The sequence below is a fragment of the Carya illinoinensis genome, chromosome 13 (assembly GCF_018687715.1).
Source record: "Carya illinoinensis cultivar Pawnee chromosome 13, C.illinoinensisPawnee_v1, whole genome shotgun sequence".
Taxonomy (NCBI): Eukaryota; Viridiplantae; Streptophyta; class Magnoliopsida; order Fagales; family Juglandaceae; genus Carya; species Carya illinoinensis.
In genome coordinates this window covers 27842885-27863870 of record NC_056764.1, presented here as the reverse complement: position 1 = coordinate 27863870, position 20986 = coordinate 27842885, and the positions used below count along the sequence as shown (strand labels likewise).

Genomic DNA, 20986 nt, shown 5'->3' with positions numbered 1-20986 from the left:
TATTCAATTTTAAATTTTTATTTAAAATCATCTCATGTCATCTTACTATTCAAATGAATTTTTAAATGGTTTGGATTCAAAGTTGAGATATAAATTAGATGAGATAATTTGATATGAAAGATAAAAATTAAATAAAATATTATTAAAATATAATTTTTTTAATATTATTATTATTTTAAAATTTTAAAAAATAAAATTATTTATTATATTTTATATAAAAACTTAAAAACATTATAATAATATAACTAAATGAAATGAATTTAGATGGTTTTGGAATTAACCATCTAAATTGGATTTTGATGGGAGGCGTGGTAAATAAAAGTCGTCTCCGTGCTCTTTGTGACGGCTTTTCCAATTAAAATTTCAACAGTCCAACTTTCTCTCTCTCTGTTCAAAGGCATTTCGGTTTCGAATTAGAGGAGCTGATCTTCTCGACCATTGCCCCTTCTGTAATTGTCGCAGCCTTAGATCCGAACCAGAGAGGATCTAGGATTGGGAGCTCTTCAGGAGGCTCTCTCTCTCTCTCTCTCTCTCTCTCTCTCTCTCTCTCTCTCTCACACACACACTCCCTCCGTGTCTCGCTGGGTGTACGTGTGTGCACGTGCGGGGCTTGATCTGAGCGGCGATGGCGTTGTCGGGCATGCGAGGGCTCTCCGTATTCATCAGCGACGTCCGCAATTGCCAGAACAAAGACCAGGAGCGCCTCCGCGTCGACAAGGAGCTCGGAAACATTCGTACTCGCTTCAAGAACGAGAAGGTTAGGGCCTATGCCGCCTATGCGTACTCACTTTTGTGTTTCTACTTGTGCATTACAATATTTTGCCCCTTTATTTTCTTAGGATTTTGCGTATGCTTTGTTTAGTTGCCCGTTATTTTCATTTATTAGGTTAGGATTCTGGGCTATTTACGTGTCTGTTTACCTGAAAATGTTAGAAACGAAAGGAATTTGGACTTTGGGGACATTTATGAGCAAGCTTTTCACTCAGATAAACATCATTCAACTACATGGCGACATGGCGTAGTTAGAAGGAACTTCTAAGTTTTTTTTTTCCCCTTTCAGGAAAGAAAAATTTAAATTTCTGTTCTAATTTACTTCCTTAAAATAGTGAGCGGCTGAACATTCATAGCTTCTTGTAGCACGTTCTCTAGTATTTTGAAAGGGATTTGCTGTCATCAGCTGTTAGAGAGCCTTGCGCTTTCCAGGCTAATTCCAAACCGTCTTTGGAATGGCTTTCTATTACGAGAGGCAATAGGGACTTAGTACCACATTCAGAAATGATCGGCAATATGCTTTCGTATTATTAGCTAATTATGACTTTTTTAGTGCTAGCATTTAATGTTGTACATGAGGATTTCAAAAGATAAGCATGATACTGCAACATGCATTTTCTTTCCACTAGCAATGAGATGGAAAGATTGGCATATATAGTGTGATGTTGAGATGTACTTGAACTGTGTATGCTGTCCACTGATCTCGTAATATTAGATCTGTTACGGTACTCATCGAAAAGAAAAACAGAAAGATCAGTTCTGGTATGGTAAAGAAATCAAATAAGAAGGGCAAATACTTCCTGGTGTGTAGGAGTTTTCTGTTTAGGAACATGTGTGGTCAGCATTGCAACTGCGTCCTTGACTTTTGATTCAATGGATGTGGGAAGATAGATAATGCATATGATTGCTTAGGCTAATTTATGGGAGCTGGGTTATCTCCTCACCAAGTGGCTAAGTATCTGGGCTAGGTAGATCTTATTTATATACGCCATAGACATTCTTAAGACTGATGATCTTGTTTTGAAGGGTCCACATTGACTAAGCTGATAATTTAGGACTTTCGTGGATGCTTCCCCCCCCCCCCTCTCTCTCTCTCTCTCTCTCTCTCTCTCTCTCTCTCTCTCTCTCTCTCTCTCTCTAAGCAAGCGAGTGAACTTCATTAAAAAAGTAGAAAATATGATATATGAGGAGGGGGTGGGGTTCTCTAACAAACGCCTCAGAACAATAACAACAGTACAAAGAGGTGGATAAAAAAAGGGGGGGTTTTAGTGACCAATTTCTTGGTCTTCACCCAAGTCCTACCAAGAGGGCGCCATCTTAAAAGACGGTAATAAGAAGTTCACAAAAAGTTGCGAACAGATCTGCTAGAAGCGGTGAAAGTGGCGGGTGCACTGTTGTTTGTTGTCTTGAGGTGATTTTTGGAGAGATCCACACGAAATCGGATGGATTGATCTGCGGCCAGTGATCATCTGTGTTCACGCGCACTTGTGATGGCGCGAGGTAGCCACGCGCTGGTGGAAAGGAGGCGGGGTGGCCCAGATCTGGAAAATCTTGGCGAGACGAAGCTGCTGATATGGCGAGTGTAGCCATCGGAGGCGTCAGAGTGCGGCGACGCTTGGAGACCACGATCGGAAACAAGCCACGCGTGAGGACAATGCGCTGAGCATTATGGCGCGGCTCCGCACTGTTCTAGTAGATTGGCGGCTGTGGGAAGGGGTGGTACAGCCCGTGTAGGTAGATGGCGGCCGAAGAGAAGCAGATTTGACCAAAACCGAACCGTTGAAGGGAGGAGGGAAAAAACACTACATTGAAAGTGTATATACAGTGCGGAAATGGAAAGGAGAAGGCTCCTCTCCGGCATCGGCTATCACTGGAATGGAGTTTTCTAGAGAGAAGGGAGAGTCTCTCTCTAAAGGAACGGGTGCGGTTGGCTTAGGTTTTTCAAGGATGCTACTTGAGGGATTAAGCATGAATAAATTTTTATCTCCACATCCTTGCAGATTTTAGTATAACTAAACTACCTTGGTTTAGCCCAAGAAATCTATTCTTGCTTTTTGCTTAAGGCTTCCCTGTAATTTCGTATTTAACATTAGTGATTAAAGCATTTGGAGTTTATTTATATTTTTGGCCTTTTCCTATGGATTTTTATGGATTGAGTGTAAAAATTGATTTTTTTTTTGGGGGGGGGGGGGGGGTGTGTGTGTGTGGATTTGTATAGGCTAAAAAGATGGGATATATCACAAAACTGGTATTTGGTTTAGGAAATGTAATATTTTCATTTTTCTTGTCCTGTTGTTGTTTCAGTAATATTCTGGATGGAGATGTGAGGTTTGGATGAAATGAAAATAAGACTTCAGGCAATGAGATGCTAAGATGTTGAATATCCTCAACATCCTAGGAGGAGGTGACTTGTCCACCTCCAGACCCACTAGTCAAATTATGATCATCAGCTGCAGTCAATTTTAGAAGTCGTGTAAAGTTCCTCTCCGTTTGAAATTTTATAGAGACACCCATTGAACCTTCTTAAATCTCTTAGGCCTCATTTGGTTTCACGGATGGTCTCAATCTATCTCATCCCATCTCATCTCAATATCTAAACTCTATTCAAATACAAGCACTTTTCAATTTCAAATTTCCAACTTTTCAACTTTTTCATCTAATCATTATCTAATCATTACAACTTTCCCAAACTTTCAAACAAAATATAAAAAATAATTCAACTTTTTTAAATCTCAAAACAAAAATAATATTATAACAATATTTTAACTTTATAATATTTTTATTCAATTTTTTTTCTCTCTCTTTTCCAAAAAATTCATAAAACAACTTAACTCAAACCATTTAACTACTATTCACAAACTATGTCACTGTTATTTACAAATTTCTCATCTCATCTCATCTGTGTAACCAAACGAGACCTTAGTTTTGGGATTAATGTTTGGTGGTAAGGTCACTAGCCAAGTGATTGAACTAGTGGAATATGTGTCATTACATCAATCATTAGGATTTAGTCATGAAAGAAAAATGTCTACCTACATGAAATGCACTGTTGGACTGCAAATTTTCACAGCCCCTTGGATCATATTAAGTTGAGGAAATAACATTTGGTCAAAAGAGGTGTGCTCGAATATCAGCATTGGGCGGTGTTTTTTTTTTTTCTGCCTTTGGTCCTTGGACCTAATGGGATCTGCTCCCGTAGGTCCATGGGGGATGAAGTTCTCAAGTTTAATCTTGTAAGGGTGTGAGTCACTCCCTAGAAGAAAAAAAAATCATTTTTGTGCAATTGCATTGGATTGGGTTCCCTTAAAGACTATTGCATCATGCTTGCCATCTTTGTTTAGTTTTTTGTATGTTTTTCATTTAAAGTTCATATTGCCAATGCTTTCATTTTTTTGTAAGTATATTGCCAATGCTTTCATTTTTTTGTAAGTATATTGCCAATGCTTTCATTAGGGGAAAGTAAGCTTCATACTCCATTCTTATTGCCAATGAATGCCTAGCAGCAAGATAAGGTCTTGAGAGTTGGTCTACTATGCAAAATTGATTTGGAAAAAGTATATGGTTATGTCAACTGAGAGTTTTTGTTGTAAATGCTAAGGTGTGGTTTCAAGGAGAAGTGGATAGCTTATTGTGTCTCCACAATGAGCCTCTCAATCATTTATTTATTTTTTTTTATAAGTAAGAATTATCATTGATCAAATAAAACTAGGCAAAGCCCATGTACACAAGAAGTATACAAAAGAGACACTTAGTGACATTCTAGAAAGCTGAAAAGAAAGCAAAAACTCATGAACATTCCCTCCCTTTAAAGCTATAGCAGAAAGCCATTGAACCATATAAAGTACAAAACAATTCCATAATTCCCCCCCTAGCGCTCTCCTTCTTGTTGAAGCATCTCTCATTTCTTTCTATCCATATACACCACATAAGCACAAAGGGGCCATCCTCCACATCGCAGCCAGTTGAGGACTCTAATGATGCCTTTTCCAGCATGCTAAGAGCTCTGCCACCCTCTTCGGCATAATCCAAGACAGCCTAGCTCTACTAAGTAGGCCATCCCATAACTCCCTTGCCACCTCGCAATGAAGAAAAAGATGGTCAATCGATTCGCCATTGTTCTTACACATATAATACCACTCCATTACAACCATCCCCCGTTTCCCTAAGTTGTCAGCCATCAAAACCTTTCCTAAAACTGCTGTCCAAGTGAAAAAAGTAACTTTGGGAGGCACAGGAAACTCTCCAAATACCCTTCCATGGAAAAGCAATGGGCTGATAATTAGTCAGCAACTTATAGAAAGATTTAACAGAAAATTTTTTATTCCCTGAAGGTTTCCACAACATTCTATCACTCACATTGCCTCCTATCGTCCTTGAATAAAGCAAGCTGAAAAAACCTGCTGTCTCCTCGACTTCCCAATCCTGTGCATTTCTAGAAAAGATCATATTCCAATGCACAGAACTATTGGCTTGACACAGCGCATCCAAGACAGCGGCCTGCTAATTTCCAGCCAATCTGAAAACACCTGGAAAAACAGAAGCTAGTGATCTTTCACCACACCACTCGTCAAACCAGAACCTAATTCTTGTACCCTCTCCGACTTCAAAGTTAATATGTGTTGCAAACACCCTTTTTTTTAATAATACAAATGTGTTGCAAACACCTTCCACCCCTTTCTAATAAATTTCCAAAGACTCACATATGACCCCCTACCCTCCTTGGAAACCCCCCCCCCCCCCCCCCCCCCCCCCAATAAAATAAAATAAAATAAAAAACATTCACACCCATACTTCCGACCCACGACCAATCTCCACAATGAAGTCCCTTCCAATTGGAATCTCCACAACCACTTTCCTAGTAGGGCTTTATTAAAAGTGATCAAGTTATGCACCCCCAAACCTCCCAACTTCTTCGGACTGCACACTTTTTGCCAATTCACAAGATGAAATTTATTTTGCTTACCCATGCCTCCCGACAAAAAGGCTCTAAGTAGCTTTTCAATCTGATTAGCCTCCCCCACTGGTAAAGGAAATAAGGAAAGAAAATACGTTGGGAGATTGAAAAGGGTACTTTGGATGAGAGTTACTTTGCCTCCTTTTGAGAGATTAAGCCGCTTCCATCCCGACAACCTTTTCTCTACGACTCCGTCCCAAATGTTTTTTGCTTTAAAAGAAGCTCCCAAAGGGAGTCCGAGGTATTTCATAGGAAGAGTGGCCACTTTGCATCCCAACAACTCGGCTAGGAGATTGATATTCGTTACCTTCCCTACCAGGACCCTTAAGTTCTGAAACACAATAGAACAGCCCTTAAAGCTTGAATTTGTCCGCTGTCAGCATAAAAAAAAATTAGAGTATCATCCACAAATAATAAATGGGAGATGGATACAGCCTCATTATTAACATTATCCACGGCAAAACCAGCAAGAAACCTCCCCTAACAGTAGCCTCCACCATGTGACTCAGGGCCTCCTTAACTACAACAAAGAGAAAAGGAGATAGCGGATCCCCTTGTCTCAAACCCCTCAAGCTCTGAAAAAATCCACACGGCATAACCCAGCTCTGCTGAAAATGTCATTCCTTGTCACTTTTCAACTTGCTGCTGCCTGTTTCACAAAATATTGAAAATATTTAATTTATTCTCTCTAACAACAACAACTGGAGGAGGGAGAAAAGAGAGAGATATCTCTCTCAACAACAACAACACGGAGGAGTATTGGAAAATGCTCTACATTTTCATGTTGGGTTATGATGTGGATTTTGGTCACATGGAAGCTGTTTCTCTAATATCTGCACCAAAATATCCAGAAAAGCAGGTAACTTGATCTTTTGACTTTATTTTAATCACATGAACTCATCAGTTCTCTGTACATGTTAATTGTTTCTCATATAAGTTGAATAAATTAAATTCTTTTTATAGGTATGTTGAGTGAATTAAATTAAAGTAAACCTTTTAGAAATATTTATACATTATACATACATGAACATGCCAAATTGATGAAGACTTGGTAAAACCCCAGGTCCAAATATAATTGTAGAAGATAATGCATATTTAGTTTTGATATCTTCATGGCTTTCTTGTATTATTTGACTTGTGGTCTTCAGAAAGCATCTTTTTCATCTCAATAATGGTTTAATATTCCATGCTAGTAATATATTACCATGTCCTATATGTTCCGAAATAACTTCACTCTCATCTGTATTGTTTCTTTTTTATTATGCTAAAAATGGCTGCAGGTTGGGTACATTGTGACGTCATGTTTGCTAAATGAGAACCATGATTTCTTAAGACTGGCGATAAACACTGTGCGCAATGATATTATTGGTCGCAATGAGACTTTCCAGTGTTTGGCATTGACTATGGTATGTGAGTAGGTATTTTCTATTTGCTATTTGAAATGTTTAACATTTTAAGTGCTTGCTATTAAGCTATTTGCTTTAAATTATCTGTGATTATGTTTTTCTATCCTCGTTTATTCGCCAAAAGTACCACCTGTTTTACTTTACGAAGATTCTTATGGAATTACTTGAACTGTAGCACGTATCTTGATGCACATTTATCATTAGTAGATGAAGGATGTCATTTGAAAAATACTTCCCAGTTCCCGAGGAAAAGGTTAAAGAAATTTCCCTTGCAAGTGTGCAATTTGTTTCAACTCCATAGAGCCGTATTTTAACGATTTAGATTTGGTTAGGTTCATACAAGGTTTGCTTTATATTTTTCCACTACCCAACATTGAAACAAGCATCCTATCTCCTGGTTTATGACTGCTTCTAAGAAAAATATAGCTACACCACCGAGTTCCTTCCCTTCATTGTGTACCCTTCTTTTCTCTTTTCACAATATTTGGTTACTTTTATCTGTACCTGTATTCTCACATGCTTTATATGATGGTACATTGATTCCATTTTCCTGGAATGTGGTTTTTAACTCTAGATTAACAATACTTAATTTTTATCAGTAACTCTAGATTAACAATACAATGCTGTTAGTTATTGTTTTGGTGTAATGAAGGGAAGGATTCATTACCATGCCTTGCAAGTATGTAGAAATTGAATGTAATATTCGAGCTTCTTGGGATGTTTTCTGATGACCGTACTTGTTTTATCATTTTCTTAATATGTTTGTACTTGTTCTGTTACCTTTTTTAGTTGTCTGGTATTCTTACTATTTGAAATAACTCTGATGAAAGTATTTTTTTTACCATTCATGTACAAGAATGTCTAATATTTCATCACTCGTCCTTGAAACATTGTCTTCTTTTTCATCAATATCATATCATGCTCTTGTTGTGAACTCAAAGTTATTGCTGTCATGACTTTACCTCATTCTTCATCTATCTAGGTTGGCAACATTGGCGGGAGAGATTTTGCTGAGTCATTAGCGCCTGATGTTCAAAAGCTACTAGTAAGAGAACAATTTTTTTTTAATATTTTAGATAATATTTTTAGAAAATGATGAATTTAACCAAGTCTTTTGATTTAGATCTCTAGCAGTTGTAGACCACTTGTGAGGAAGAAAGCTGCACTCTGTCTGCTGCGCTTGTTTAGGAAAAATCCTGATGTCGTCAATGTTGATGGCTGGTTGTGTGAATATTCCTTTTCTGGAAAAAGGCTGTTTTCATGAGATGGGTTTACTTGTGGTTACTGAGTAGTCACTTTTGCCATATGTCTTAGGGTGGATCGGATGGCACAGCTATTAGATGAACGTGATCTTGGTGTCTTGACATCATCTATGAGCCTTCTCGTTGCCCTAGTGTCAAATAACCATGAAGCATATTGGAGTTGTCTTCCAAAGTGTGTTAAAACATTAGAGAGGCTTGCCAGGAACCAGGATATTCCCCAAGAATACACTTACTATGGTATCCCATCTCCCTGGCTTCAGGTTTGTCTTCTATTTTTCCCACCTCTAGTAATTGATGGCAAATTAATGCATGTTGTGCAAGCATATCTGATTGATGTTACCCAAGACAACTGGATGGATAAAATGAAAACTGACAAATGTTTAGAACTCTGAAACTGGTTGCAACGTAATCAGATTGGTAGTCCATTGTAGTCTGACTGGTTGATAAATACTAAGTTGAAGAATAGAAATAAAAGAAATATTAATGCAAGGGATCTCGGACCCCTTGCTTTTTTGTTTTTTGTTTTGTTTTGTTTTTTTTTTTTAGAAGTAATTTGGCCATCCTTGCTTGTCCAGTAGAAACTGAATTGACCCATTGATATGTAGGTGCATACCTATTTATGTATGCACATAGTGATGTATGTAGATATTTATGATCTGCAAATCCACTGTCATAATGAGGCCATGAAAGTATAAATCTATACTATGCTTTCAGTTATGCTGAATAGTTCCCCCCTTTTTGGTGGCTCATACTTGATGATGGATCTATAAAAATGGTATCATTCAATTTTATCCAACATCCAAATGCAATAGTTGTAGTATTAGATAACATTTGAATTGATGCTTGTGTATACCTCTAGTGTACTTGGGCTATGCCTATCTTTATATCAATGAAATATCTTATTACTTATCAAAAAAAGGGATAACATTTGAATTATAGTTACTTATCAAAAAAAACATTTGAATTATAGTTGGAGAAGCAATAACGAAAGTGGAGATTGGCATTGGTTTATTGAAGAGGCTGCTTATTAATTCTTTATGCTGAAGTATGGACGTCGTTCACTTTAGTTTTGTGGTTGATTTAAAAAAAAAAGAAAAAAAAAAAAAAAAAAAATTGTTCTGGCTTGATCATCCATAATCGGTCATTTATCTGATATCCAGTCTTCATCTGCTGTTCTGGCTTCATTTTATTTTACCTATATAATTTTTGTGGGTACCTTGTTACTTTTGCTGTAGTGAAAAGAAAAAGAACAGCTTCTCCTCACATATATACTTCAATGAAAATTTATTTTTTATTTTTTTATTTTTTTATAGTTAATAAGAAAATTTTATTACCATGAATAGGCAAAAGCCCATGTACAAAGGAAATACATACATCACACTAGAAACCAAAAGAGCCTAAAGAAAATCCTGAAAATGATCATCATTCGATACAAGAGCCTTATCCCACGAACCCAAAGTACAAAAGAAAAAATCCCTAAGGTCTCTCAAAGAATGTTCTTTGTCTTCAAAGCATCTCCCATTCCTTTTCAGCCAAAGACACCACATCAAGCACAAAGGAATCATCTTCCATATGGCAGCCACACGAATTCTCCCCTCAAAACCATTCCAACATGCAAGAAGATCAACCACTTCCTTCGGCATCACTCAAACAAAACCCGTCCAACCAAAAATCTCATTCCACAAAGACTTTGTCACCTCACAATGCATAAAGAGGTGATTTATAGATTCACCATCTTTCTTGCACATGAAGCATCAATCAACCACACACATACCACACTTTCTTAGATTATCCGCGGTCAGAATTTTACCAAGAGATCCAACCAACAGAAGAATGCCACCTTAGTAGGTACCTTCGCTCTTCAAATGCTTGTCCAAGGAAAGTCAAAACCACAATGACAGGTTAGCACCTTATAATATGAGCTAACTGAAAACCTGGAATTTCCTGCCTGACCCCACAATAATCTATCCTCCCTTCCCTGTAGAACCTTTGAATTACGAAGTCTTCCCAAAAAATCAGAAACTGCATTCACCTCCCAATCATTAACATCTCTAACAAAATCAACATTCCATTGAATGTTATTATACAAACAAGAAAAAGAATCAGCTACCACAGCATCTTGATCTCCAGCAATCCTAAATAAAGAAGGAAAATCAATCTTGAGAGCACAATCCCCACGCTAAATATCATGCCAAGACAGAATCCTTTTCCCATCCCCCACCTTAAATTTAATATGATTAGAAAATTCCCCCCAACCCTTCCGAATGGGCTTCCACAAACTCACCCCATACACTCCTCTAACTTCATTTGAAATTTTGAAGTGAAATTTTATTTTTCAGAAGAATTAAAGCAAATAATCTTTTCTATTGGATTACTACAATTTCATGAAAATCCCACTTGTTATTAACCTAGAATGGAAATCTTCTCATCATCGGTATATTCATGTGATATGATTATGTTACATCGATCTTAGTTTACAAAATTTCCATGCTTAAGTAACTTTTTGTCGGTGATTGACACTTGGTTACATGAATAGGTTGATGTATTAGCAAGTCCGTATTAATGCTTGTGAGCACTTGGTCAACGCAGGTTAAGACAATGAGGGCTCTTCAGTATTTCCCAACCATTGAAGATCCAAATACCAGAAGATCATTGTTTGAGGTTCTGCTTTTCTCAAGGGAATTGTGTTTTTTCTTTTTACATTCTGATATATTAAAACCTTGAGTCTTTACTTTCAGGTCCTACAACGGATATTGATGGGGACTGATGTTGTGAAAAATGTAAATAAGAACAACGCATCACATGCTGTTCTCTTTGAAGCTCTTGCTCTTGTAAGTTTACAGCGCAAATATTATGGTATTGTATATTTTAAAATGGCTTCTTGATCATTTAGTGTTTTTTTAATCGTTTTTAATGTCAACTTCTTGTGTGCATATTTATGGTTCATTTATATAGTCACACAAACACAAGCACATGTTACTGTAACATTTGCTCTATACAAACACTTGTGCATACCCACATAGACGTGTGTGCTTGTGTAGAGACAATGCTACTGTGGTGAAATTTTGCTGAAACTTGAAAGAAGGATGACATCTTTGAACGTTCGGTATTTTTCAATTGTCTTTATGGAAATGAATTACTTTGTGCAATTTTTGGGAAATGGATGTTTTATTTCTTGAAACGTTTCTGATATTTCTTGAAACGTTTCTGATCTAGAACATAACGGGCCTGCATGCATGTATATATATATTGGACATACCCACTTACAAGCATAACTATGCAAAGCATGCATGTTTTGGATAAGTGAACTCATACGAATGTAGGACCTTTCTCTCTCTCTCACATACACATACCTACAAATACTTGCAGTCCACATGCATTTGCTGGAAAAAAAAAAACCAGAGAAGTACAAGGATAGTGAAGGAGTGGAGCTTCCTAGCATTTTTAAAAAAATACTTGGGGAAGGCAAACACAACCATGAGATTTAGTCCTTGACCCCTCACCTTCTTCTTATTTTGGGGGAGTTTTTGGTTTGTTGGGGGGGGGGGGGGGGGGGGGATTATTTTTTCCTGACCTCTGTAACTTTGCTTGTAGAAAAGAATACAATTTTACTCATCTTTAGCATCTATTGTGGCTCTCTTATATGTTTTGCATGTTCTAATTGCCTCATCTTAGGTCATGCATCTTGATGCCGAAAAAGAGATGATGTCTCAGTGTGTTGCCCTTCTTGGAAAGTTTATTGCTGTTCGCGAACCAAATATTCGATATCTTGGCTTGGTAAGTTGTGAAACCTATGAGACATCATAGATTTCCACATTTTCTGTCTTCCCTGTGGCCTTTTCTCTGTCTCCCTTTTAAGGCAACCTATGATCGATTACATATGAAGACTTTCTGTCTAAACTTAGGAGGGTAAATTCAAGTTACTTTGTAACTGCATAATTTGATGTTCACATTGTTCTGATGCAGGAGAATATGACCCGGATGTTGTTGGTGACAGATGTGCAAGATATCATCAAAAGACACCAAGCTCAGATCATAACCTCATTGAAGGATCCTGATATCAGGTTAAATTTGTTGTGTAGTGCTTTATTTTCGTTCTGAAAATGTTAGAATTCTTGACATTGTCGCTTATTCATTTGCAATAGATTTTGTTTTGATGTGGTATGGACTCTATCTTTGCGAAATAATTTCTGTTTTCATAGATCATGTTAACTAAAGAGAATATATGGTCAATTATGGTGGATGTTAGCCTCCACCTAAAGTTGGGGAGATTAGGATTTCCCTATCTTGAGTGACTTATCTTAAAAAAAGAAGGGTTTCCCTAGCTTGAGTGTGCATTTTGTGCAGGTATGTATGTGTTTATATATTCTGAAATCTATATCACTAACTGACGTCAATATATGCCCTCAGTATTCGTAGACGTGCTCTTGATTTGCTTTATGGTATGTGTGACATTACAAACGCAAAGGACATAGTTGAAGAATTATTGCAGGTACGGTCAATGCTGGATCTGGACTACTTATTTTGTACATGATAGACAGTTATCAATAAATATATATAGACAGTTCCGAGAAAGTTTCAATCTGAAGTCAGTTTCATTTTATTTTCAGTATCTCAGTACGGCAGAATTTGCAATGCGTGAGGAATTGTCTCTTAAAGCTGCTATTCTTGCAGAAAAGTTTGCCCCTGATTTATCATGGTAAGCAAGGTTTTTTGTGCAAGCAATTGTGTAACATCCCAAGTTGGGTATAGGAGGTGGTGAATGAGATCCTACATTGCTTGGAAGGGAGAAGTTTTTGCCCTTTATAATCTCATTCCGAACAATTTGAATTGTAATATTGACTCGTTCTCCTGGAGCATAGTCCCATATATGGTTTAGGCTGTTCTTGAGTTGGTACTAGTCAATTTTGAAGCTTCCCTAGAATCACTGATAAAGTCTGATATCATCTAGTAGGTAGCCAATGTGGCACTTGATACCCATGATTACATTTATATCTCACCCACTTTAGCTTAATTATTTGTTTTTTTCAATGTGGGGTTGGGGTGTTACATACTCCCCCTCCTACATTCCTAACGTCCTTCTTAAGACCATATCATGCAACAAGCTGAAATGGCTGGCTTTTGAACTCGACTCTAATACTATATGAAACAACTTGGAATGAACTAGCCACATCTACACTATAACCCCAATGAGTAAATTGAGGTTTTTTGTGTGATTGAATAAAAAATATATTGTTCGTTAATAAACAAGTTTCTAGAGCATCTTGCATTTTCTTCTGTAATATGTGTAGCCTTTACCTAAAGATTTGCAAGTAAAGGTTTGCCATTCATTTGCTATTACGTGCATTCTGAATCTTGTACTGATCATGTCATACTATTTTAATGGGGCACAGGTATGTCGATGTGATTCTTCAATTGATTGATAAGGCTGGGGATTTCGTTAGCGATGACATATGGTTTCGTGTTGTGCAGTTTGTTACAAACAATGAAGACCTACAGGTGATTAAAAAAAATATTTATAATATATGCTTTGTTGCTTCTGTTTCTGTTTTCTTTTGGATTGATGGCCTGTTTCTAATAAAATGTTTCTAATTGTATTTTAACTGAGATTTCATAATTTGATCAGCCTTATGCAGCAGCAAAAGCGAGAGAGTATCTTGACAAGCCTGCTATACATGAGACAATGGTGAAGGTTTGTATTCTGTATAAGGTGTATCAAAGCTTTCATGATAATTTTTTAGCTAGAGTTATACCTTTTTTTTTTTTTTTTTTTTTTTTTGTGCTCTGTTTTTTCCTTTGCCTCTATATTGCATAGCTTGTTGCCAATGTTCCAACTGTTCAAGAATGCTTGATAAGTATATACACGAGAGGCCCTTGCCAACCCTAGTTTAAAAATTAAGGTTTTTTTTATATCTACTTCAGAGAAGAGGGATAAAAAAAAAAAAAAAACAAACAACAAGAACAACAAAAAACAAAAACAAAGAGAGAAAAAACTGTGATAATGGATTGAATAGTCATGACTTTCTTTTATCACTAGATAATCATGCTTAGGTGATTTTCTTGTATATGGTCACGTGTACTTGGGCTTAATGATGACAATAGGCTTAATGAAGAAGCCAGAATTCGTACCTACAACAAACTACTTATCCTAGTTGTGCATATCCCCCACAAATGAACATGATTTATTAGGGAGTTCCAGTTTCATATCATGTCGCAAGACGCCTATGAATTTTAATCAGTTTTTCTTATGCGTGTTGTTATGTACTGAATTAAACATCTCTGATACATTCAAAGAAATTTTGGTTAGGGCAAATGTCTAAATCTATTTGGGATTGGCATATGTGCTACAGGTCAGTGCATATCTCCTTGGAGAATTTGGCCACCTTTTGGCAAGACGGCCTGGGTGTAGTCCTAAGGAATTATTTAGCATCATACATGAGAAGCTTCCTACTGTATTGTAAGGGGCACTCAACGTTACCCCTTGTCTTCCTAATTTTCAGTTGTCATTCCTTCTAGTATATCTTAGAGTCCATTATTTATTGCAGGTCTTCTACCATTCCTATTCTTCTTTCTACATATGCTAAGATTTTAATGCACACTCAACCCCCAGACCCAGAACTACAGAATCAGATTTGGGGAATATTTAACAAGTGAGATTTTTAGCCGTGCATCTATTGTCTACATGTTAAAAAGTCCTGTCGGTTTCTTTAACACACTTTTTCATGTAGATATGAGAGTTGCATTGATGCTGAGATACAACAACGAGCTGTGGAATATCATGCCTTGAGTAGGAAAGGTGCATCTTTAATGGATATATTGGCTGAAATGCCCAAATTTCCTGAGCGACAGGTACTTCTGCTGTGGTTTTTGTTCAGTGACACTTGTAGCTTTGTTGGATGAGTGATTACTTCAAGGGTTTTGGCACTAACTTTTAGGATTCTCTTTAAAATTTAGTCTGCATTGATTAAGAAGGCTGAAGATACTGAAGTTGATACTGCGGAACAAAGTGCTATAAAGTTGCGGGCCCAGCAGCAAATGTCAAGTGCTCTGGTTGTAACTGACCAGCGTCCTGCTAATGGGACTCCATCCGGCATCCAGCTTAGTCTTGTAAAGGTGCCCAGCATGAGCATTAATGAGGTTAGTTCTTCCTTTTCATTTTTTTCCTTTAATTCCATTTTGTGTTTTTCCTGAACCCCTACCGTTGTTAACATGTCCCCCTCAATAATTTTGGAATCTTAGGATTGAATCTATCATTCGTTAATTTTTTTAATTGGAATTGATGTATGTTTGATTATCATGATAGGATCAAAATATGGCAGAGCAAGGGCTGTCACATGAGAATGGAATTTTGAGTAAAGTAGATCCCCAAACTCCTTCAGCCGATCTCCTTGGTGATCTATTGGGCCCACTGGCTATTGAAGGCCCTCCTGGTACCGATGTCCAGTCTCAACAAAATATAGTATCTGGCTTGGAAAATGTTCCAAATACAGTGGAAGCAGCAGCCATTGTACCTGTTGAAGAGCAGACAAATTCGGTTCAGGTACAAGTGACTGTTATTATGAAACTATGTATTGCTTATTTGAAGAGGTGAGTTTAATAATATTTCATATGCAGTGAACTCTATTGCATAAATAGGAATATCCATCAATATTTAACATAGTCTACTGAAATGTAAATAAATTGAGTATTGCATTCCTCATGCTTGATGCATTTGTTTTTCAAGCAGTCTTGAGCAAGCCTTTTAGTGAGCCAACCTCAGTTGAGCTTTATTAGCTTGCATTTTTTTGTAAGTAATTATATATACTTTTTTTATGAGTTACCATTTTTGAAGAGTTCAATTGTTGTCCCTGATAGTGTCCAATGAGCGTAGCTTAACTTGTTTTCTTCCCAAATAATCTGAACTCCCATTAAAAAATTTTATCCCATTTTCTCCAAGGCTTCCCAAAGTTACTGGTTTCCTTGTAAGATTGATACGTTCTTGGAAAGTCCGTGTTTGTTGCGTTTAAACTGGCCTTATCAGCATCAGAAAGACGTGATCTAGTCTCCCCTGCTACGTGCTGTCAGATTGTGACATCCTTGTATTGTGCTTGACCAAAATTTTAACAAGCTAACTCCATTATTCAATTTTGTAGCCAATAGGAAGTATTGCTGAAAGGTTTCATGCTTTGTGCTTGAAGGATAGTGGTGTTCTATACGAGGATCCTTATATCCAGGTTTACTATAAGATGCTTCTTTTGTAGTATTTCTTATTTTCCGTGCGGGTTTTAAAAGTTTGAAGCTTCAACAAGAACTGATGTAATTTTATTGTTAAATACTACCCCAGATTGGCATTAAAGCAGAGTGGCGAGCACATCAAGGACGAGTTGTTCTTTTCTTGGGAAACAAGAATACTTCTCCACTTGTTTCTGTTCATGCTATAATATTGCCTCCTTCCCATTTAAAGATAGAGCTCTCATTAGTCCCGGATACTATTCCTCCCAGAGCGCAGGTGAAGACTTTGTAATTCTTGCAATGAACCACCACCTGTTGGTTTATCTAATGGCTACTCTTTTTTTCTGTTCTTATTTATTAATGCCCTTCACATTTGTTTGCACTTTTATCATTTTGTGTTTATAGGTGCAATGCCCTCTTGAAGTTGTGAATCTCCGCCCTAGTAGGGACGTAGCTGTTCTTGATTTCTCCTACAAGTTTGGTAACAATATGGTATTTCTTACACATGCCATTTTGATTTTTTTTGCCAGCAATGAAACACAAAGCTAGGTAATATCGTTGACTTATTTTTCTTCTCATAGGTCAATGCCAAGCTTCGCCTTCCTGCTGTCTTGAATAAATTTCTTCATCCTATATCAGTTTCTGGTGACGAGTTTTTCCCTCAATGGAGATCACTTTCAGGACCACCTTTGAAGCTCCAAGAAGTGGTATGTAATTTTTTCCTTCTCTTTGGAGTTAATAGTAAAATTTTATTTCAACAAAAAGTTCATTCTTTGTTATTATGTTCTTCTTATATGCTCATTACTATTTTGCCTTATATAATGGTTGGAGTTCTCTATTAGCATCAAATTTGAATTGATGGTGATGAGATGTTAGGTATTGTCACCACAACATGCATGTGAGGTGGGACAATTGACTTATCATTTCATTGCAGGGAAAGGGTGAAAAATTCTTAAGCACAAGCTGTACGCTAGTGTGATGCGCAGGAAATTAAGTTTTTAATTCTTTTATATTCCCCTACCTCTCTCATGGGAAATTAAGAAGTTTTTAATTCTATTATATTTCCCTACACCTCTCATAGGAAATTATTAAGTTTTTAATTCTATTATATTCCCCTCTCTCTCTCATAGTCATGAGAAATACTTGTCAATTTGTATACACTGAGAGACGACGTCAAATGCTGGGCTTGGCATTGGAGTCTCAGTATCCGCAGCTTTTTGCACAAAAAATATGGCCACCAACACCACCAATACTATCGCAAAGAGTTTCATCTCTAAGAGGGAAACCGGTTTGGAACCTTTCACGGCCACCCAATTAGATAGGTTTTCAAGAAGAAGCTACAGCATTGTTTGGAGTAGTATCTCAATGACTTCAAAGATGACAATTGGCCGCTCCTCTCCGAGATGACAACAAAACCAAAAGGGACACCTTAAATAGAAGATCTATATCTGCAAAGAAATAAGAGGAAGTGTAATAGACTTCCAATCAAACCTAGAAACCAATTTGCCTGGAAATTGAACAGTGTTTAAGGAAATATATTAATGCTGAGATGGTCATCTAATAGTTTTAATAATCTTTAATAACCTGAAAGCCGAATAGTTTTTAGAACCTTGAATTCAATGGTTTTAAGGTAAACTTGAACTTAAGAAAATAAAAGGTTGTAATTGACAAGAAGTGCAAGAGACGGGAAGTGCAAAAGACAGCTAATAAAGTGGTTAATAAAGGGTGGAAGTTGACAGGAAGTACAATAGACGAGTAATAAAGTGGTAATAAAGGGGGAATGGTAAATGCGTATGTACTATAATGAGGGAATAATAAAATAATTAAAAGTAAAATTAGAATAGACAAATGATGAGGTGGTGCAATATTTTGCAAACAGGGTGCTTCAGCTTTTATATGTTGTAATAGATTGACAATTATTCTCGTGATCAGATGTTGGGGAATATCACTCACCTGGGGACATATACAAGGGAAAACTCTTGGGCTATGCCTATTCCTTTGTTAGTATTAATAAAATCTCTTTTACCTATAAAAAAAACCACTCACCCTTATATGCCTTCTGCTCACTGTTTAAGAATAAAAGTTAAAAAACTTCAACATATGGGAATTAAATTATTGTCAGTGTCCAGTGTTGTTCTTTTTTTGTATATGCAACTCCCAGGTTGCAGTATGCAGTATCGTTTCTGTTCTTTAGCTACTGTGTTCATCATATTGACAATTAGCATACTCATGTTTTCATGTCAACTGTGCAGGTTAGAGGTGTAAGACCAATGCCTCTCCTGGACATGGCAAATTTATTCAACAGCTTTCGGTTGATGGTATCTCCAGGACTTGTAAGTAGCTCTTAAAAGAAAAGAGAAAAATGTTGAATTTTTCTTGCATCTCAGTTGGTTGTATGGAGCTTTTCATTGGTTATTTCTCTGTTATAGGACCCAAATCCAAACAATCTTGTTGCAAGCACAACATATTATTCAGAAAGTACGAGACCCATGCTCTGCTTGGTAAGTAATGTCCATCCAGTTTCAGCACTTAACTTTTACGTTTTTATTAACGATTCTTATCTAGTCCATAAGACTTCAAGTGAAATTGAAGCTGTCTGGTCAATATTTGGAGAAATAAAGTTAAAAGAGTATCCGTTCATACAATGCACAAGTGGAATAAATAATGAGAGAGAGATACTTTTTTTTTTCTTAATACTCCATGCGGATAATGCGAATATTTGTGATGTTTGGTTTAGTATATAAACTCTAGGATGCGATATAGCTTGTGGAAGGTTGCTGTTTTGAATGCCTTTTCTTTTCTGATGAGCACAGATTCGAATTGAAACTGATCCCGCAGACAGAACGCAGTTGCGTATGACAGTTGCTTCAGGGGACCCAACATTGACATTTGAGTATGTGTTTTAAATTTCCTGGTCATGTGCTGCTAACCTGAGTCTGAATTTTTATACCCTAGGTGAATTTTTCTTATCGCTAATGTGCAGGTTGAAGGAGTTCATCAAAGAACAATTAGTTAGTATTCCTACAGCCTTGCGTTCTCCAATGGCAGCAACGCCTGCACCTCCAATACCTCAACCAACGAGTCCAGCAGCAGCACTAACGGATCCTGGAGCCATGCTGGCTGGTTTACTGTAAAAAGGCTGAAGGTGAGTGAAGCGTGACGGTTTGTTCATTATACACTTGTAAACCTGATTTATACAGCTGAGTCACCCATATGTGCCTCAAGCTATGTGGTGGATGAAGAAATCAAAATGCAAGGGCTGGCGGAATGGTGAGCTAATTTAGTAATCGGCCGAGTGAGTGGGATTTCCATGGGGCAGTCTCGGGATTTTGAGATTCTTTCTGTGCAAAAAATTTGTGCCTTGGTGAGGTTTTTCTCTTTTTGGGGGTGAGGGTTCTTTATTATTATTATTATTATTCTTGATTTTTTCCCCTTCCCAGTAACACTGGATTGGTTTCTGTAGCATAATATTTTACCGCATGTAAGATAGTTTTTGCATGAATTAGAACAAGCTGTAACAGTTTGCATTTGTTTGTTAATCCATAGTAATATTCTTAATAAGAGCAATTATTATTGGACAGTGCAGATGTGGTTATTGTCCATTTTTAACTTTTTATCTGTTGTTTTCCTACACCATTATGCCGCAAGATATTATTAAATACAGAGATGAGACCTCTTCCAAGTTCCTGCACCGAATTACTACCAACTGCCTCAGAAATTAAAGTATGCGTACCAACACAAATTTCGGAGGCAGTAAAGCATGCGTACAGGGGAAGGCTTTTTTAGTTGGAAAGTGACTAATAATTATGCATTTTAAGTAGTTTTATATACTTGCCAGTTAGGCAACTACTTTAAATATCTTATATGATTAGGAACATCTCTAATGTGAAAAGACCAAAAAAAAAAAAAACGAAGGGTCTCAGTTCCAACACCCTATAGCATCAAAACATAATTTGGAAAAAATGGTTCTTATCAGACGTGAAAAATTGAATTTGACGTCCAAGCTTATATGTGGTAGAAAGAAATTGAACCTTTTAAGTTTTATACGCTGCAACTGCGGGTAAGGTTTCTTTGGTGCAAACAGTTACATTCGAGAGAGAGCGCGCGCGCTAAGAATGGCTAAATCCTACCCATGAGCATCCAGTCACATTTTTGCCAATTTGGTTGTTAATTGAGATCATTTCAATTCAATCTAAATTTACACCAAGTCTAACGTCTAAATACCGAATTCTCAAATTACTAACATTATCTTAACTCAACATCTCCTAACATGTGAGCCTTATAATCTTTTTTAACTTTTTATAAATATCTCTAAATTTATCTTAATATCCAAACACATAAACTATTTTTAGATGGGCTCACATAACTCACTCCATTAACTC

General features: G+C 36.9%; 1 protein-coding gene across 1 annotated transcript; it reads left to right on the top strand.

Annotated features, from left to right (window-relative positions):
• The first annotated feature begins 340 nt into the window (after positions 1-340).
• On the top strand, positions 341-20186 carry LOC122292346 (AP-2 complex subunit alpha-1-like). Its single transcript, XM_043100645.1, has 30 exons — positions 341-757; positions 1254-1260; positions 4487-4502; positions 5814-5820; positions 6483-6584; positions 7006-7131; positions 8114-8176; positions 8255-8352; positions 8446-8653; positions 10983-11054; positions 11132-11224; positions 12069-12170; positions 12360-12457; positions 12804-12885; positions 13004-13092; positions 13787-13892; positions 14020-14085; positions 14744-14850; positions 14939-15043; positions 15122-15242; positions 15348-15530; positions 15697-15933; positions 16526-16606; positions 16717-16881; positions 17010-17096; positions 17186-17311; positions 18857-18937; positions 19034-19105; positions 19418-19497; positions 19588-20186. The coding sequence occupies exons 1-30, from the start codon at positions 626-628 to the stop codon at positions 19736-19738; spliced, it is 3063 nt and encodes a 1020-aa protein (XP_042956579.1). The 5' UTR covers positions 341-625; the 3' UTR covers positions 19739-20186.
• The last annotated feature ends 800 nt before the right edge of the window (positions 20187-20986 follow it).